The 18,416-nt window shown below is 44.7% G+C and overlaps 1 protein-coding gene across 2 annotated transcripts in view; it reads right to left on the bottom strand.

The window, feature by feature from the left end:
* The window catches only part of SPTBN5 (spectrin beta, non-erythrocytic 5), a 2,054,098-nt gene that overhangs the window by 1,457,935 nt on the left and 577,747 nt on the right, over positions 1-18,416 (bottom strand). For both annotated transcript variants that reach the window (XM_078659643.1, XM_078659644.1), the window contains exons 25-27: positions 17,989-18,215; positions 6,728-6,914; positions 3,352-3,552 (exon numbers count right to left, since the gene is read on the bottom strand). In XM_078659643.1, the coding sequence (XP_078515769.1) occupies positions 3,352-3,552; positions 6,728-6,914; positions 17,989-18,215 (615 nt within the window). The remainder of the gene's footprint in view (positions 1-3,351; positions 3,553-6,727; positions 6,915-17,988; positions 18,216-18,416) is intronic.

The raw sequence follows: 18,416 nt of genomic DNA, 5'->3' as shown, positions 1-18,416 counted from the left end.
CTGCTTAGAATAGGCTGCTGGCGGTGGTGCTCTGTAGGGTTGATGCTGCTGATAGGCTGGTAGAAAGGACTGTTGGTAGGGCTGTGGTTGATATAGCTGGTATCCTCCACAATACGACTAAACTCCACACCCACGAGTCCAGCAAAAAGGGGTCTTATGAGACTGGAGAGTTCCTAGGGAACCGGCTTTGTCAGTGTCCGCTTTTATAGCCTGCAGGGTGTCCTTGACATGCTTCCCGAATAACGGGTTAGTTTGAACCTCTGGCTGGAATAATGTGGCCTTGAGATAATCCTGGCACGAAGGACAACTGATCCTGCCAACTGTCGGAATCCTATGGATGCAATATACATTGCTCAGATAATAATTTCAGATGCTACCTTTTCGCCTCCCTGCAAAATGTGTGTAGCTTCAGCTTCCTTGCCTCCTCAAGATATCCAGATATGCGGCGCTGTCTGACCACATTTGGTGGTCATATTGCCCCAGGATTGCCAGATTTTGCAGCACGGACAGCTGTTCCTGACAGCAGTGCTCTTTCCAATGTTATCCAGTTGCCTGCCCTCCTTGTCATGGTGGGAAGAGTTTGGGGTGGATGGATTTTAGACTTATGCAGCCTGAGTAAAAACCGAATCAGGTTTTAGATGTGCGTTCAAACAGGCAGGTGAGTCCTCTGGTGCTTAATATTTTTTGTCTATTCTAGGGAGAACGCAGTCACCGGTATTTTAATTATTTTTCCTCCTTCCTCCCAGATATAATCCGAATTCGGTTTTGCTCTGTCTGTTTTTCTGTATTGCTCTCTGAAATCGTACATAAAACAGTCCAATTGATTAACAGTAATGGGGAGCTGGAAACCATTATTGCCCTTTCCATAAGCGTGTGAAAACCCCCAGTATATTCTAGTGGGGAATCCAATGGTTGTGGAGCTGGAGGTGAAGGTAGAGGAATGAGGTAATCATTTCCCTTCATTGGTGATGGTTAGATTGTCCTTTATGTTACCTTCTTCTCTATCCCCATCACCGTCATCATCATCATCATCATCTGCTGTGGACAGATTCTCCCGAGTACACATCGTGATGTGGGGTTGTGGTGGCATCTTGGTGCAGGTGGAGGAGGTATATGGTCTGTCGATTTAGGTGCTGGCGTAGGTACCACTGTAGGTGGTTGTTGTGCTTCAGTTGATGTTGGAAATCGCTTGTAATATTTTTGTAGCATGCTTTGTGGGTCTTGCACCAAAGCAAGAGGAACTTGGACCATGCCTGTTGGTGGCGGAGGAGGAGCAATAGATGATATTGCTACATACAGTGGTGGCTTTGATAAGCCAGTTCATAATATTCCTCTTCCTCCCCTTCATCTTGATATTTGACTGAGGGGCTTTGGGCTACATCAAACATTCCTTGATCATTGTCCTTTGATTCTTTAAGATCCAGCATGTGGCTGGGTGGTAGTGAGGACACTTTACCAGGAGATGTGTATTGAGGGTGAACACTTTCTGGATATGGCAAAATTCTCAGGTCATAAACGGTAGCGTTGATGGTGTGGACAAAAGCAGCATTGGTGGCCTCTTCTGTTTGAACTTTGTCAACAATGAGGAGGACTTCTCCAATGGCTGTTTCATTGACAGCGTCGCCGATCAGTTTTTTGTCGATGGTGGTACTGACGCCAATGCAGTGGTCGACAGTATTGATACAGTGCTCAAATTTTTTCAGTGAAGTTGAGCATTTTTTAATCTGGTTCAGAGGAGGATCTAGGTGTCAATGGGAGGGCTATGGATGGAGTAGAAGGCTCAGGTTCAGAGTGTGAGGAAGCCCTTTTTCATGTTTCCTCATGAGAGGAGCCTTGTGTAGATCCATGGTGGGTCTATTTAAAGGCTCTCTTGCTTCTGTGAGGGGACTCATGATAAGCCTTTTACCTTTTTCTGGAAGTCATTGAGGAGACAGGACACTCGCTACTTTCCTCCTCAGAAACGATGGCAGTTTTGGTTTTAAGTTTCTTAAACCCCTATGACAGTCTTGCCTCACGGTCTTTCAGGGTTTTGGTACAAAAAGTTCTGTATATCTTGCAGTCTCTCACCTTGTGTGACAGATGAAGGCAATAAATACATTCCTCATGAAGGTCCTCTGACTGAAGCCTTTTCTTACCACAGGTGGCACACGTTCTAAAGAGTCCTTTCTAGACATGTTTTAAAATACCGGAACAGAGAAAAAAACAATTTGGAAATCACCAAATCTGAAGAGCAGAGCTCATGGAGACTCCCTCCCACACGACGTGGGATGAAAACCTGAGGGAAGATGCCTCTGTTGGGAGTGTTCTAATGACGCTGTCGCCTGATTGGTCATTGTTCAACTTTGGCCCGCTTTAAAAAAGGACATAGATAAGCTATTAAGCTGAATCTTGCATTCCCTTTACAGCCTATTATACTGATACACACTGCTGTACTATGATGCCATGGGACTCCCACTTCGATGACGGGGAATGATTCAACCATATGAATCTATGAAAGTTACCCCAATATGGGAGAAGCATGATGTTTGTGATTTGGTGAAAGTCTGTCCAGCCGTGCAAGAGAAGTTAAGCTTTAAAATGTGTACATATTTGGCGAGGTGGTACTGCTGAGGGAGTCCCAAGGGAAAATGCTACCAATGAAGCATTCTGATTAGCTGTTCCCGTGGGACAGGGATTAGTCCTGAGAGACTGAACGCTGTGATTGATAGGCCACAACATGAGGAGAAATGTTTAGGGAGCCATTTTAGGATTCAGGGACTTGGTCCCCATGCCCTGAAAACTAAAATACACCCACATACATATTCTCCACATCCCCTTCCTGGATAAAAGTGCAAAAAAAAACTTTTTATGTGGCATAGCAAAATTACTACAAGCTTACAGTAGGACCTAAAAAAAGTTGGGTAGGTGTCTGTCTGGTCTTGTGCATATTGAGTACTTGTAGTCAGACTCACCGGTGGCATGTGCTTGGCATTGCCATTTATACATGTGAATAGTGAAAGTGCCTTAGATCCCACAATAATAATACAGATGTCATGTAAAACAATTCTGTGGACTTGCTTCAGTGAATCCTCACCTAATAAGAGGCCCTATGGTGCTTTGGCTGCTCTAGCAAAACATATATTTTAATGGTTTTGTATATCCAAAATAATTTAGCAGTAAACAAGCCAGTAATTTGACTTTGGCTTTATTAGATCTTGTTATACTGCAAGTTCTTTTGAAATGTTTTGTTTTAAATTTAAAACAGCAGATAAGAAGACCCCTATAATATGATCCCAGGACAATGCTAGACTCACCCTATTGAATTGGAGGCTATGCCTCTACAGCTAAATCTACATATTATTTGTGCCATACCTGCTGCAACCCAACAGCGTACTGCAAAAGTTTAGTCCTCTCCTCACATGCCTTCTCGAGTTCGACCCAGTTGTACTTGAGATCCTTGCATGCTTCCTCAATCTTCTGGGCAGAATCATGCTTGGATGCATTCATGCCTTTGCCGATTTCCAAAACTTTCAACACCTGTGGTTTGTGGGCATTGACTTCCAGTTGCAGCTCCTGAAGGTAATATGGAAGAAATGTATAAAAAGTGGGTAAGAAAAGGAGAGGGAACAAGCGGTAAAAAGAATGGATCATCATTAAAAAAAAAAAAGCAAAATCGAGAGGCGGGGGGGGGGGGTATTTGAGGGTGCTATAGGCAGAGGTGTTACAGAAAATGAAGTGGGAAGAAAGAAGATTGGACAGTCTCAATGTATAAAGCATTAGGAAGGGTTCAAATCAAAGGAGCCATGTTATTAAACATAAAAACAAGAATTGTTTATAAATTAACATCTTCATCTTCATATGAAACAGCATTAAGAGGGATGATTTCTGTGCGCTAGATGGAGGGAATTACAAAAAGAAGAAATCAGCATTAAGCAAAAGTGTCCTCCAAGCATAGTCCTTAAAAGTCTTTGAAACAGCAGTTTGAAGGATGTGGTCATGTGCAGAGGTCTTCTTGGCTGAAGCTGATATGTTTATGTAAAATGAATGGAAGACTGACTTGCAATAGCTCTAAGGATGAGTAGGAAATGTTAAAGAACACTTTGAAGACACTCTAGCTTGTTTAGGTAGCTAATGAAGAGCCTTCCAACAGGGATGGAAAGGGAGGGGAGAGGGAGGATACCAAGTGCTGCAAACAATATATGTATAATCATATATATATATAGGTGTCTATAGTAACCATTGTAATACACAGTTAAGAACAGGGAATTATAACACTTAGGAATGGTTATAGCATGAATAATTTGTAGCCAACCTGCATTGTTTTGCACAACCAGCAGCTTTTAGGGAAGGGTAACAAAACTAGATATGTCCCAGTACAGTAGTTTAGCCTTGGTCCATATTGTGCATGCTTCCCCATACTGTTTTCAGACAGTAGGTACAAGCAGAGGCTACCCCCAATATCTAACTGAAGTCAAGCACCAATCTTTATCCTAATTTTTGTACAGCTTCAGCTTGATAAGACAAGGGGGATATGCTCATTTAGAGGGTGGCGGACAACCCAGCAGCCAAGAAGCCGACCTACCAGTTCAGTTGAGCCTATGACTTTTGCTTCGCTGGGGGAGGCACTGCCAGCGAGATAGAGAGATCCCCACCTGCCTGGCAGGAATCTGTAAGCCTTCAGAGCAATCACTGTGCTTCAAGTGTACTGTCGGCTGAAAGTCTTGCCATGTTTCGTGCGCCAGGGTCCGTATTACAGAGAGTGCTCCGAGGGCACAATGGCCTTGAACGTTCCCTGAAGCACTTCGGTATTACAGAAGAGGCCACAAACGCTTATGTGCCCCCTTCTGTAATACTGATAGCACGGGCACACATGTATTGCCAATGCTATTGTGAGAGGGTGTTCCTTCATTTGCATGTAGGTGTGGCCTCATGCAAATGAGGGAATCGCTCAGATTCTGCGCCTGCTCCGTATTACCAACCAGGGCGCAGAGGCAATCATGTCCTTAGGATGCACACTCGAAGAGCGCCACAAAAAGGTGGAGCACTGTCAGTGCATCCCTTGAGGGCAGCTCTCTCGAGGGGTGAAAGGGAGGCACATGTACCCTCCAGATATCCTCCTTCAGGAGGGTGCAGTCACTCACTGCACCCTCCTGCAAGGGGATCTCTAATCCCTCTTGAATGCGCAGCGGGATGCCGCCTTCACTGTGAAACACGGAGAAACTTTTAAACAGCTGCTCTGTATTTCGCTTGCATGAGCGGTCGCCAGGGCAGTGCGAGTCGCAGCTGCCCTGAGGCCAGCGCATTCATCACAATAGGGCACACGTGTTTAAAGCGGTGCGATAGTGCAAACGAGGAAAATATGCCCTTTTAATAATTCGGGCCCTGCTCAGTAAACTATTAATATGACATTTATTATTATAATCATTATAAATGGTAAGGCAGGGATATTACAGAAGAAATGTATTATGTGGAGTCGTAATTATGTTTGGTTCTCATTCGAATTTACATTTCTTATTGAATGTGAATACTGTTTGTGTGTGAAGGCACAACTTTAGCTTTTCTTTTACACACTCTCACTTCGCACAGTAGGCCTGCATGGCTGTGTCCACCGGGCACACGGTCTGGTCCTCTGACTGCAGTCATATTCACTTACCAGATAGTAAAGTAAAAATAGTAAGGTATGGGTTATTTACCTACACCTGATATGCAAGCACTTGAGAACTCTGTTTGACCCTCCTTAACGATCCGTATTATTTTTTTTTAAAAGATTATTATTATTATTATTGTTCATCTGCAAAATTCACAAAGCACTGTGTGATTGGCTACGTGAAACCACACCACTCCAGCAGCATCCAGTCACTTCTTACTCCTACTGACTCACAATCCAAAGAAAACTCAATTAGCAGGATGCTTTAACCCCTCAGCAGTGTGCTTTGTACAGTACACTTCATTATTCAAATGTTAATGATTTTCAATCTTACCTTTGTAGTAGCTTTGGAGATATTCTTGCTATTAGTCTTACTCGTCCAACTGCCTTCAAACTACCTCTAATAACGATAATATGAATAATAAATCTAATGTTATAAAGCACACAATACTAAATCTAAAGTGTCTAGGCGCTTCATAAAGTTCACAGCAGGACTAGAATTACCCATTAGAGGTGTGTTTCTTTCCTCGACCTTATCAAGGGCGGCTATTGTGTCCTTCTACAGGGATTCGACCCTGTGGCTGAATGTCACATACTTATTTCTGGAGCATGAGCCATCGCAGCAGCTTACTGCAGGCTGTTAAACACCACCAAGGGACAACCCTTTGTCCTGGGCCACTCTGGCCTGCCCTGGCATCTCCCTGCTCCAGCCACTTATATTATCATGAGTCACACGTTTCTCACCGGTGGAATTCTATATATGCCTTATGATAAGAAATCCTGCTAAATGACGCATCCCTAAATATTGAAACCATGTTGCTCTTTCAGACAGATTACTCACCATTGAAAAGCTTGCTGTGCACAGTTATTCTCCTCTTCTCACCATTTGCTATCTGTTTTTCCCCAAGTCCACTCTGTTTTCAGAATGTCCAATTATCCCCATCGTTCTACATTATTATTTTGCTGGTTATAAATGCACTGTGTTATATAATCTTTGCGCAATGCTTGAATTACTTCCAGTTGGCCAGTGATAACTAGAGCCTCGAGCTTAGAGGCTCTTAACATCATCTAGAGGAGATGAAGGAAAAGAGAGACAAATACCTTGTGTTTCTGGAGGAGACTTTGCGCTGAGTCGAGAGATTTGCCTCGGTTTGTGGAATTGGCAATTGGCATTCGTTCGCCGATCCAGTTCATTTCCAAGTCATAGTAGTGATAGAACTGAAACTCGTCCACCTTGGCCTGCAACAACTCTCGTCTCCGTGCCAGAGGCTCCTGCAAAGACTCGAACCTGAAGGGAGTGAGAAAGAAGATTACATTAAACCTTGGGATCTTCTGTGTGTGTGAATACACAAGGACTGTAGTGGGACATTTGGCAAATTGTTCAACAGATATGGCTGAGCAGCAGCGTTCTGCAACCATCTGCGAGAAGCAACCAACATTGCACATTTTTACTGATGTACAATCTCTCAGGCTGCCATCCCGGGGCGGCTCCTCCATTTGAGCAGAGGAGATCGCCCCACAAACAAAACACCAAGGCCAGAGCTGAAAGATAAAAATGGTGAAAAAGTTTATTTATTACCATTTTATTTTTTAGCAACCTACCTGTCCCGACATGACCGTCATTGCAGGGGGGGGGGCCTTTGCTGCTGAATGGCAGCAAGGAGCTTTGTGCTCTCGAGTTTAAAACGTGCATGTCTCTTTGGTCGGCTGTTTTGCAATGGCCAGCCAGGCATGCACATTTTAAACCTCTGTAACCCAGCTGTCTTGAGATATCTGGGTTAGAGAAAGCAAAAGCCTCCAGTGCTCTTGTGAGCGCTGATAGAGGATGATCCCACCAACCTAGCGCTGCTCTCCTGCTACATGAGAGCAGCACCAGGATTGGCTTGGAAGTCGGGAGCCTGCCTGCCTCAAGGAGAGAAGGATCGAGGAGGACGTCGCGCTCGTGACAAAGGTAATTAACTTTTATTTTGTATTTTGTTATATGCCTCCCCACAGCACCACCCTCGGGACATGCCAGCCGCCACTGGTGCTATCATGTTATTTAAATCTCCATAACCTTAGCTCTTAATAGGACTCCAACAACGTGTTTAGAACTGTGACAACTCGCAATAGGTTTGACTACCGTTCCTGATGATAACCTCGTCCCACTTGTGACACAGGGGGGCATATTTACCACGATATGGCGCAGAGTGGCGCTGCAAGCAGTTTAGCTGCGCTGTGCTGCGTCATTTTTTAGGTCTCGCTGAGCAAACGCGCATGCGTTCTCAGCGAGACTTAAGTAAGGGCTCTCAAAAATGCACCCAAAGGCGGATTGCCTACAGTGCATGTGTGCGGGCGTGTGCACATCACACAACATTTGCCTCTCTCCTCACTCATGCTGGTTTGCTTGCAGCCGGCATCAGACTTCAAAGGAATCCGCTCCCCCGCCCCCAGCCGTTTCTGGCTTTGCTCGCTGAAGGCTGTCATGCCCAAGATCACACCCGATTAAACAGCCGAGGTAATGCGCCCATAAATTATATTGTTGCTTCCTGCTGCTTTGGTGTCACCTCCGCTTTCATCATTGGATCCCAGTCTTTTGCTATCAGATGTTGTAAAATAGACATGAAAGGTTTAGTTATGTCCTTATTAGGGTCACTTTCGGAAAGTCCTACAGAAGTCCTACAGAAACTACACTGTACGCATTCCTACCGGTTCTAGTCTCGTTTCTTAGAGGGTTATGGTGCTGTTCATTCACACTTGCCAGAGATGCCGAAAGAGCTCTTTTGAGCTTCTTATTTAATTATGTGCTAAGAAATGTTTTATTGTGTACTATACCGTGATGCCAAATTCTGTGTGAAGTCCATGCATTGCAATAAACGCCTAGAGGCGCTGCTGAATTTTGCACATTCTGCTGGCAGACTACTGCAGGATTACCACCACCACGTCCACCACCACCACCAACATGTCCACCACCACTACCATCACCACCACATCCACCACCACATCCACCACCACCACGTCCACCACCACAACGTCCACAATCACCACCTCCACCTCCACCACCACCACATCCACCACCACTATATTCACCCCCACTATGTCCACCACATCCACTGGCCTTAATGATGAGATACCCTGGTCCCAACTCATTTCCTAACCAGTCCTAGTGCCACCCTGCTTTCATGTTCCATTGAGTTTCAGACTGTCTTAAATAGCCCAATAATGTCCCCATCATTAAAGTCATTCAGGCCACAACTCTTAAAAGCAGCATTACAGGTTACTTAGATAAAAGCGCAATGGGATCCGCGCATTAATAACCTCGTGCTCTTGTCTTGCAGGCATACTACATCAGTATTTCTGTATTAGCTAGGGAATTGTATAAATATAAAGTATATATCTATACACATTGATAATAACAGTATCATCACACTATTTTGTACATACACCTTAATACATCTTTTTATTGTGGAAAGACATTAGTGAGTGACAGGGGGATCTGACCCCGGTCCTGACGAAGGGGCATGGCGCCCCAAAACATGTTGACCCGCACAGGAAAGTAAGCCCATTAATCCGCTTTATCTTTCCGAATCACATTTTTTAACAATACCAGCCAGTGTTTATTAAATAGTTTTTTCTATCACCAGGCCAGGTATTTTTTAACACCACTTATTTATATCACCCCTGACCCTACTGACACTCACTCCAATTCACTCACATAGCACTCACATTAAAAAGGTGCTCCAGCGTAGTCGCTTGTAGTAGCACTGCCCCGTCCCGCAGCGGGGCGGGAAGACCCCAATTATGAAGCATGACACCAAGGGCCCTTTTGGTGTGTGAGGGGTATTTTAACACACTTTGTGTATTCCTTCAACAACAGGATACACAGTGACCTTACGTGAGGTGGACCTTGTTGATTAATAGTACTTTTGGAAGAGGAGGACGTGCCCACCTTGGTGCCACCCAGCACCACCTCTTCACTCCCCCCTTTGATTTTTCAACACCACCAACAATGTCCATCACCACCACGTCCATCACCACCATGTCAACAACCACCACGTCCACCACGTCCACCACCACCACGTCCACCACCACCACCACACCCACCACCACCACGTCCACCACTACATCCACCACCACATCCACCACCACCACGTCCACCACCACCAGGTCCACCACCACCACGTCCACCACCACCACACCCACCACAACATCGACCACCACATCCACCACCACCACGTCCACAATCACCACGTCCACAATCACCACCACCACCATATCCACCACATCTACCACCACTACATCCACCACCACTACATCCACCACGTCCACCACCACCACCACACCCACCTCCAACACGTCCACCACCCACCACCACCACCACATCCACCACCACATCCACCATCCACCACCACCACATCCACTACCACCAAATCCACCACCACCACCACTACCACATCCACCACCACCACCAAGTCCACCACCACCACATCCACCACCACCACTACGTCCACCACCACCACTACGTCCACCACCACTACGTCCACCACCACCATGTCCAGCACCACCACATCTACCACCACCACCATGTCCACCACCTCTACCACTAGAACCACCACCACATCCATCACCACCACGTCCACCACCACCACGTCCACCACACCATGTCCACCACATCCTACACCACCATGTATACCACCACCATGTCGACCACCACCATGTCCACCACCAACAATGTCCATCACCACCACGTCCATCACCCACCACCCTCACTCTATCTATCGCCCCTCACTCTATCAATCTATCTATCTATCGCCCTCACTCTATCTATCGCCCTCAATCTATCTATCTATCTATCGCACTCACTCTATCTATCTATCGCTCTCACTCTATCTAGTGCCCTCACTCTATCTATCGCCCTCATTCTATCTATCTATCTATCTATCTATCTATCTATCTATCTATCTATCTATCTATCTATGTATCTATCTATCTATCTATCTATCTATCTATCTATCTATCTATCTATCTAGATTAACATGCTTGAATCAGAGTAGCTAGCAGTTAAGTAGCACATTTATAATGGCCTTGAACAACTTAACAGGACGATGCCATGGCAGATCTTTAAGGAAACAGAAAGCAGCATATTAATCACAATCATAGGAGTAACAATTCAGAACTAAATTCCTTTAACCATTAAAGAGTGCAAATAATCTATGGTACAAAAATGTGGTATAGCAATGAAAGGCAGGAGGCTATACAGGGATGGCTCACCTTAACTAAATAGAATGAAAAGCACTGCTTGTCCCACCGCTGTGTCCTTTAGGACTGTTGAATCCAAACAGTAATGCCATGTAAATATGTGTCTATTCTTCCACGTTGCTGCTTCGCAAATTTCAGGAAGTGACACGCCCACAAATAATGCTGCAGAGGTAGACACAGCTCTCGTTAAGTGAGCCCGGACCCTTGAGGATAGTGGTCTGTGAGCTTTGCGATGGCTAAATGGTATGGCACTGGATATCCATCTAGAAATACTCTGCTTAGAAAGGGGGAAACCTTTCCTTGGAGCGCTGTATGCAACAAATAATTGAGAAGTCTTGCGAAAGGGTTTTGTTCTTTGCAGATAGAACTTAAGGCAACGCCTGACATCTAGCGAATGAAGGGCTGTCTGCAGCAGTCTGTGGATTTGGGAAGAAATTCTTTAGTACCACTGGCTTATTCAAATTGAAGTCTGAAGGAACCTTTGGTATAAATTTTGGATTTGTGTGGAGGAGAAGACCGTCAGACTTGAATTGTAAAAATAGTTCTTCTATAACAAATGCCTGCATGTCACTTGCTCTTCTGGGAGACGTCAGGGCAACAAGTAAAGCTAACTTTCACAATAGGAACTTTATCTCTGCCCTGTGAATCAGCTCGAAAGGGAGCATCATCAATTGTGAAAGAACTGCATTTAACTGCCATGCTGGAATTGGAGGCCATACAGGAGGATAGGCACGAAACAAACTTTTGATAAATTCCTTGATTATCCGGAAGACCACAAAGGTAGAGAGGAAAGTGTCCTTCTGTAGTGGGAAATCGCTGGTAGATGGACCTTTATAGAACTATGTGCCGAGCCTGATAGCGCAATTGTAGGAAGTATCGCAAGAGTTGGTCTGGAGAGGAGGACAACTGATATATTCCTACTTGGCAGCACCAGATACAGAAATGCTTCCACCTGAAGCAATAAGTTTTGTTGGTTCTATCCGCTCTGGCTCCGGCCAAGATCAATATATAGTCATCAGAAATGTTCAAATGCTGGAACTCATTGAACTCAAGAGCCATGCCGATAAGTGGAGGTGTCAGGGTTCCGGATGTAGGATCTCTCCCTGGTTCATTGTGAGGAGGTTGGAGAATACTGGTAGTCGGATGTGCGGAACCTGAGAGTACCAGTGTGGCCATGCTGGAGCAATGAGTATCAGCCTGCAGGGCTCGTTCTTTATCTCCCTAATGACTCTTAGGAGAAGAGGATTGGGAGGAACAGCGTAGAAAAAGATGCAATCGAAAAAGCATTCCCCCATGACACCCGCTGAAGATGCCAACTTGCATAATACCTGCATTTGCGATTCCGGAGAGTTGAGAAAAGATCTAGCTCTGGAGTGTCCAAGCGGCTGAAGATGTTCTGCAGGGTCTGTTGATGTAGTTCCACTCGTGGCACAATGTTGTAAGCCTGCTGAGTGTATCCACAATTGTGTTTTGTGTGCCTGGAACATGTTTGCTTGGAGACAGATTTTGTGAGTTATAGCCCATTCCCATAAACTCCGTGCCATTCTGGAAAGTCGGCGAGATCATGCGCCGCCCTGTCTGTTTATGTAATGCATCATTGTGGTATTGTCTGTTCGGACAAGCACTGACAAACCTTGTATTCTGGGAAGAAAGGCTTATATGGACTGCTTTTAATTCCACCATTTTTATGTGTGATTGACTTTGAGTCCGATGCCACTTGCCGCTTTCTTGTAGCTCTCGGGGGTAAGCTTCCCTTCCCTCCAGGGACGCATCCGTGGTGATTACAAAGGGTGCCAACGTGAGCTTGAGAGACAGCCCTACTGACAGATGGTTCTTGTCTATCCGTCACTCCAAGGCCTTTAGCATTTGTGGGGTTACCGTGACAATGTTGTCAAATGAGCCATTGTATTGTGTCCACTGTTTGTCCAGCTCCTCCTGGATAGGTCGCATTTTGAGGCGACAAAATGGGATCAGAGGTATGCATGAAGACATCATTCCCAAGAGTGACTTGTATAATCGGACAGAAAGAGACTTTCTTCTTCTTATGGATGCCGCTAGCATAAGAAGTAATTGTTACCGTTCTTCCGCAGGATATGCTTTTAAGCACCCCGTGTTTAGCTTTGCTCCTAGAAAGACAATCTTTTGCAATGGGTCCGTTTGGACTATTCCAGATTGAGAGTAAGACCCACTCCACTGAAAAGATCTGTGCGGGCTTGTATTGATGTTCACGCTGCTGACTCAGGAGGGGCCTTTATCAGCCAGTCATCCAAATATAGGAAGACCTGATGCTGGCTTTGCCTGAGGAATGCTGCGACTGGCGCAAGGAACTTTGTGAAAATCCTGGTTGCTGATTTGAGACCAAGCGGGAGAACTTTGAACTGAAGATGGCGTCCGGCAACCTAAAACCTCAGTCATTTCCAGTGCGTCTTGGAGGTCCAATGAGGTGATGTAATTGGATTGGTTTAAAATTCTCAAAACCTCCTGCAGAGAAATCATCTGAAAGGTTTGCTTTTTATCAGGTAATGATTGAGGCTTCTGAGGTTGAGAATTGGTTGGCACTGCCTTAACTTCTTTCTGATTAAGAAGAAATGGAAGTAGACACCTTTGCCCCTTTGGAAGGCTGGGACCTTCTCTATTGCTGTTTGGAAAGAATTATTTTGATCTCTTGCTGAAGAGCTGTGAGATGTTTTGGTGAAAAGGCTGCGGTGGGGTTGTAGATGGTTTTGGGATATATTCAAGTGTGTGTCTAAATTGTATCAGGCGTAGAACCCACTTGTCCATTGTAATAGTTTGCCATTGGAAGAGGTGGTTGGAAATTTTGCCTGTAGAGTTGGAGGTTTTTGATGGGAAAGAATGAGGAGAGTGTAGTGAAGGGGTTGGAGCCGGTGCCCGTACGATATCATTGTCTACAGTCCCCATCCTTGCCTGCTCGTGCTAGCTTTCTTCTGTTCACTCTAACATAGGATGTCTGTGGAGGCTGATTTTGCTGGAAGTGGGAACGATAAAGCTGGTGACTGGATAAGTATGCAGGATATCGGTATTGCTGATAGTCTCCCCTATAGGATTGTTGCCCTTTCCCCGGGAAACCACGAAAAGGAGGTTTCCGAAATTGGAACATCCCTAAAGATTTGGCAGTATCTGTGTCTGCCTTGATCGTTTTGAGGGCTTCTTTCACTTGACTCCCAAAAACATCCTCTCCATCGTATGGGAGGGCTACGATTTTATTTTGAACCTCAGGACGGAATGAGGTGGCTTTAAGCCAACCCTGTCTTCTGAGAACCGCCGCTCCTGCCAACTGCCTGAAACCTGTGATGGCAACATCCATGTCAGAATCTATTATTTCGTTGGATGTTCTTTCTCCCTTGTGTAATATCTTTTTTGCCTCTTCTTTAGCATCCTCTGGGAGTTGATCCATGTAGGGAGTGAAGTCTTACCACATCTGGCAATCATAGCGCCCTAAGATCGCCAGAGAATTTGCCGCTCTCACTGTCAATGCTGACATTGATGAAAAGCACTCTCCAATTGAATTTAGACGCCTGCCATCTTTATCAGGAGGAGCCTAAAGGGGTGCTGCCAGATTTTTTGAGTGCCGTTGAGCGCCCGCAGAACCACTGAATCCTAAGGCCCGCTGGTGCATTGTCTGTGGCTTTGTTTCTTTTGTTAAGGCGTGGAAGCACCACTGGTATAGACACTGCATCTTCATAATCCGCATACCCTTCCTCCCAGATGTAATCAATAATTGGTATGGCTCTAACGGATTTATGGTAGGGTTCCTTTAAATCATAAAGGAAACAGTCGGATTGCTTTGAAGGGAGTGGTAAAGCAAATCTTTTTGCTGCATGTTCTAGAAGATTATGAAAACCTCCTATATCCTCTGATGGAGAGTCTACTGGAGGAGGTGTTGGTGAAGGAGGCAGAGAGATTGAATAATTATCCCATTCTGCACCCTTGTCGCAAAGTTCTTCCTCCTCACGTTCTTCATCTGAAGAAACTGTTTCCTGGAGAGGAACAGACTGCAGAGTATTTGGGAGTGGCAGTCTGGTAGGAGTGGATTTCTGCACTCAAGCATAAACTGAGTAGTGCTCAAACATAAACTAAAGATCTGAAATTAAGGCAGAAGGCACGGTCACCGTCTCCTGCTGATAGTACTAACGGTCTGGCTCATGTTGTGCATGGTAAACTTGACCATAGCAGTCTTGCTCCTGCTCCTCATCGCCATCTGGCTGATATTTGACATGCAAATCTGATGGACTAAATGCAGGTCCAAAGGGGCCTTCCTCTTCCGAATCCTCTGTTTCCAAAAGATGAGTGCATAAAAGAGGCGTAATTTTACTTGGTGACGTATGTTCTGGGGTAATATCTATCTCCCCTGGTAAGACGGTAGTCATTGACAAAGGTGATTTAGCTCCTGGCCTTGATGTTGATGATTTACGGCCTTCGCCGAAGAGATAGTCTCCGTCGACAGCTGTGTCAACGCTGACAGTGATGGGCTTGACAACTGTGTGCCCTCCTCCTGCAGCATCTTCTTCCTTGTCGACAACGATTCCATTGACGTCAGTATCTTTGTCGACGTTGATGCCTTAGTCCGTGACTTCGTCAGCAACTTGACTTAGTTGACGACGGTATCTTCAACGACGATGGTATCTTCATCAACGACGGTATCTTCGTCAATGACGGCTTCATCGAAGGCAGTGTCTTTGTCGACGACGATGTTTGCGTTGGCGGTACTGCCTTCGTTGACGATGACGACGACGATCTCATCTACAGCAACTTCTCCATCTGCGGCTTTAATTTCAGTGACAGTGAGGAGATCCTCGTTGACAATGCTAGAGGGATAGTTGACAAAATCGGGGCCTTAATTGACAATGACAGGGATGTCGTCGATGCTGACTGGGCTGTGGAAAACAATTTCAACATTGACGTCACTAGGGTGCATCCCCTTGCTGTCGACGGCAAATCCCTCCTGAGTGGCAGAGAACTTATAGATGGCTCTGAAGAAGGGTTTTTAAAAGTCAGTTTTAGGCCTGGGGGTGGAGTTGTTGGAACAAATACAGACTTATAAGGATGTTCTTTCTTGAGAGACCCCTTACTGTGCCCTGAGGAGACATTCTGAGAGGACTTTTTAGCACATTTGTAGTGGGGTTCCTTGACAGAGTGTGATGAATACCTCACTCTTTTGAGGGAAATCTTTGATGAGGTAGACTGCTCGGTCTCTGAGCCTACCACAGGGTCAGACCTGGTCTTCATTATTTGGAGCCAAGTAAGAAGCCTTCCCTCATGGCCTCTGAGAGTCTTATTCGAAAAGGTGCAACATATCTTGCAGTCAGACGACTTATGAGAAGGATATAAACAATAAATGCACTCTTTGCAAGGGTCTTCCACATAGTCTCTTCTTCAGACAAGTGGCACACGCACTAAAGAGAGCCTTTTTTGCCTTTTCTGACATGACTCTGACTTTGTGGCAAACAACAGATATAAAGAGTAGATATATATCTGATTGAGACAATATATCAAATAAAGTCACTTTCCTGAAAGTTGAAGTCCAGAGAATCTTCTTGAAGATGAGAAAAGCTGAACGGAGCTCAGAGGAGACTCCCTAGCACAACATGCGGTAGAAAATCTGAGGTTCTGAACTTCTCTCAGGGGTGCTCTAGAGGGTGGTCGATGCTGATTGGCTAAGGCAAAACTTGGTTGCTTTTTTAATAATGACTATGATAGGTTAATAAGCTGTGAGGCCTAGGCCTTTTCTAGTCTATACCTATCCGTCTACTTTTATCAGGGCCTTAGGGCAGTGCGACTGGTGCAGCCGCACTGGGCGCTGACCTGTGGAGGGGGGAGCCAAACTCAGGGGTGCTCTGTGTTTAACAATAACTTCGGATAGGAGAGATGGGGGGCACTTATGCCCGGTGGTAGTGAGAGAATGAGAGTGGGTGGTCAGAGGGTTTGGGGGCGCCAAAAAATTATTCTCGCACCTGGCGCCACCAGCGCTAAAGCCAGCCCTGATATTACTATTTAAAGTACTGGAGACTGGTACATCATGACTAAGTGAATGACTCAAGCAAGTGAATCTATGAAAGCGTCAATACTGGAGTAACATATATAGACACCTTTAAGAGAAGGCAATGAAAATAAATGTGGGCCCATAAAACGTTATCTGTTTCAAGTGCACAAACTAACCCAAGTTCGAACTGGTCAAATTGAAGGGTATTACCACAGTACAGTGACCTTGACATTAGAAAACACTGTTTTACTGCATCACAGATTGTACATTACAATTAGTTAACGTATGGAAACAATTCTCTTAGTAGTCACAAGGCCTCTTCAATGTGATTTTGCTATACTGAACAATTTTAATCTCTGAAACCTGGTTTTGGTTAAATAGCTATTTATAACAAATACAAGGGAAAATGCATAAACCATATATGCAGATACGCAGAGTGTAATATGCTATTTACTACCATTGTCCAGAGGAAGGGACATCACCTCTTTTAACTCATGGCACCTCCCTACATTTTGTTTTTTAATTATTAGCATATTAGACTCTTTGCATTTGCATATTTCCAATGCATTACACTTGAAAAACAACACTAGAATTGAAGAAACAAACAGCTATTTGCAAAAATTCTATATGCAAACAATACACAACTCTATAAATATTCCAGTTGGGAACACTGTCTTTTGCCCAGTTCTCATTCTGAATATCGGGCCGCCCTGTTGTATACAACTATACAAGGTATTCAAAGCTAATTCCTGTTGTTTGGTGAATTGAACCTTTTGCTGCAAAGCCACTTCACATGGTACAGATTATTATTTAGGCTGTTATTGAAGCATGAAATGTCACACCCACTGTTCTAAAAAGTGACACTGAAGCACCTATCCTCAGTCTGCGGGTCAGACACTGCCGTACTATTTAATACTGCCAAAAACAGATACAAATCGGATTTAATTAAGTTTCCTCCTTTTTCCATATACTATTAAAATATTTGATTGCAACATTGTTTCTATTTCAGCAGAAACTCTTACTGAAATATATCAGATAAGTGTAAATGTGTGTTTCTTTTCTGCTTTACTATATAACAAAACTATAACGAATATACAGCTGTGGCACTGATAAAGAGTCTCACCATTTCAGATATTTTTGTGTTTCTTCCATAATTCCCTGAGAGTTGAAATGGTTGGTGGCCATTTTCTGGGCATGGGATACAATGGAATTCATCTTGTCGGCAAGCTCACGTGTCTCGTTCTCCAGCTGGCGGTGGTTCTTCAAAAGGTCTCGGCTAGAGCGCAAGTCATGACCTGCCTGGGTGTCCTGTAAAACCTTTTCAATCTTCTCAATCTTCTCTTTGGCATCCTATGGCACAGAAATGTCCACACACCATGTCATTCAGACTGAGTACTAACACAATTCAATCTACTTAATCCCCAAACAGTAGCATAAGACTGCAGATAAAGCAAAGTGTGTTGCACAACACTTCCAAAATTCCCATCAAAATATATGAATAATAAACGTGAGTTTCAAGGTTCGTTCATGAGCCCCTTGTCATGTCCACAC

The sequence above is a fragment of the Lissotriton helveticus genome, chromosome 9, assembly GCF_964261635.1.
Source record: "Lissotriton helveticus chromosome 9, aLisHel1.1, whole genome shotgun sequence".
NCBI lineage: Eukaryota > Metazoa > Chordata > Amphibia > Caudata > Salamandridae > Lissotriton > Lissotriton helveticus.
The sequence above is the reverse complement of the archived record's forward strand: the minus strand, read 5'-3'. Positions and strand labels throughout refer to the sequence as shown.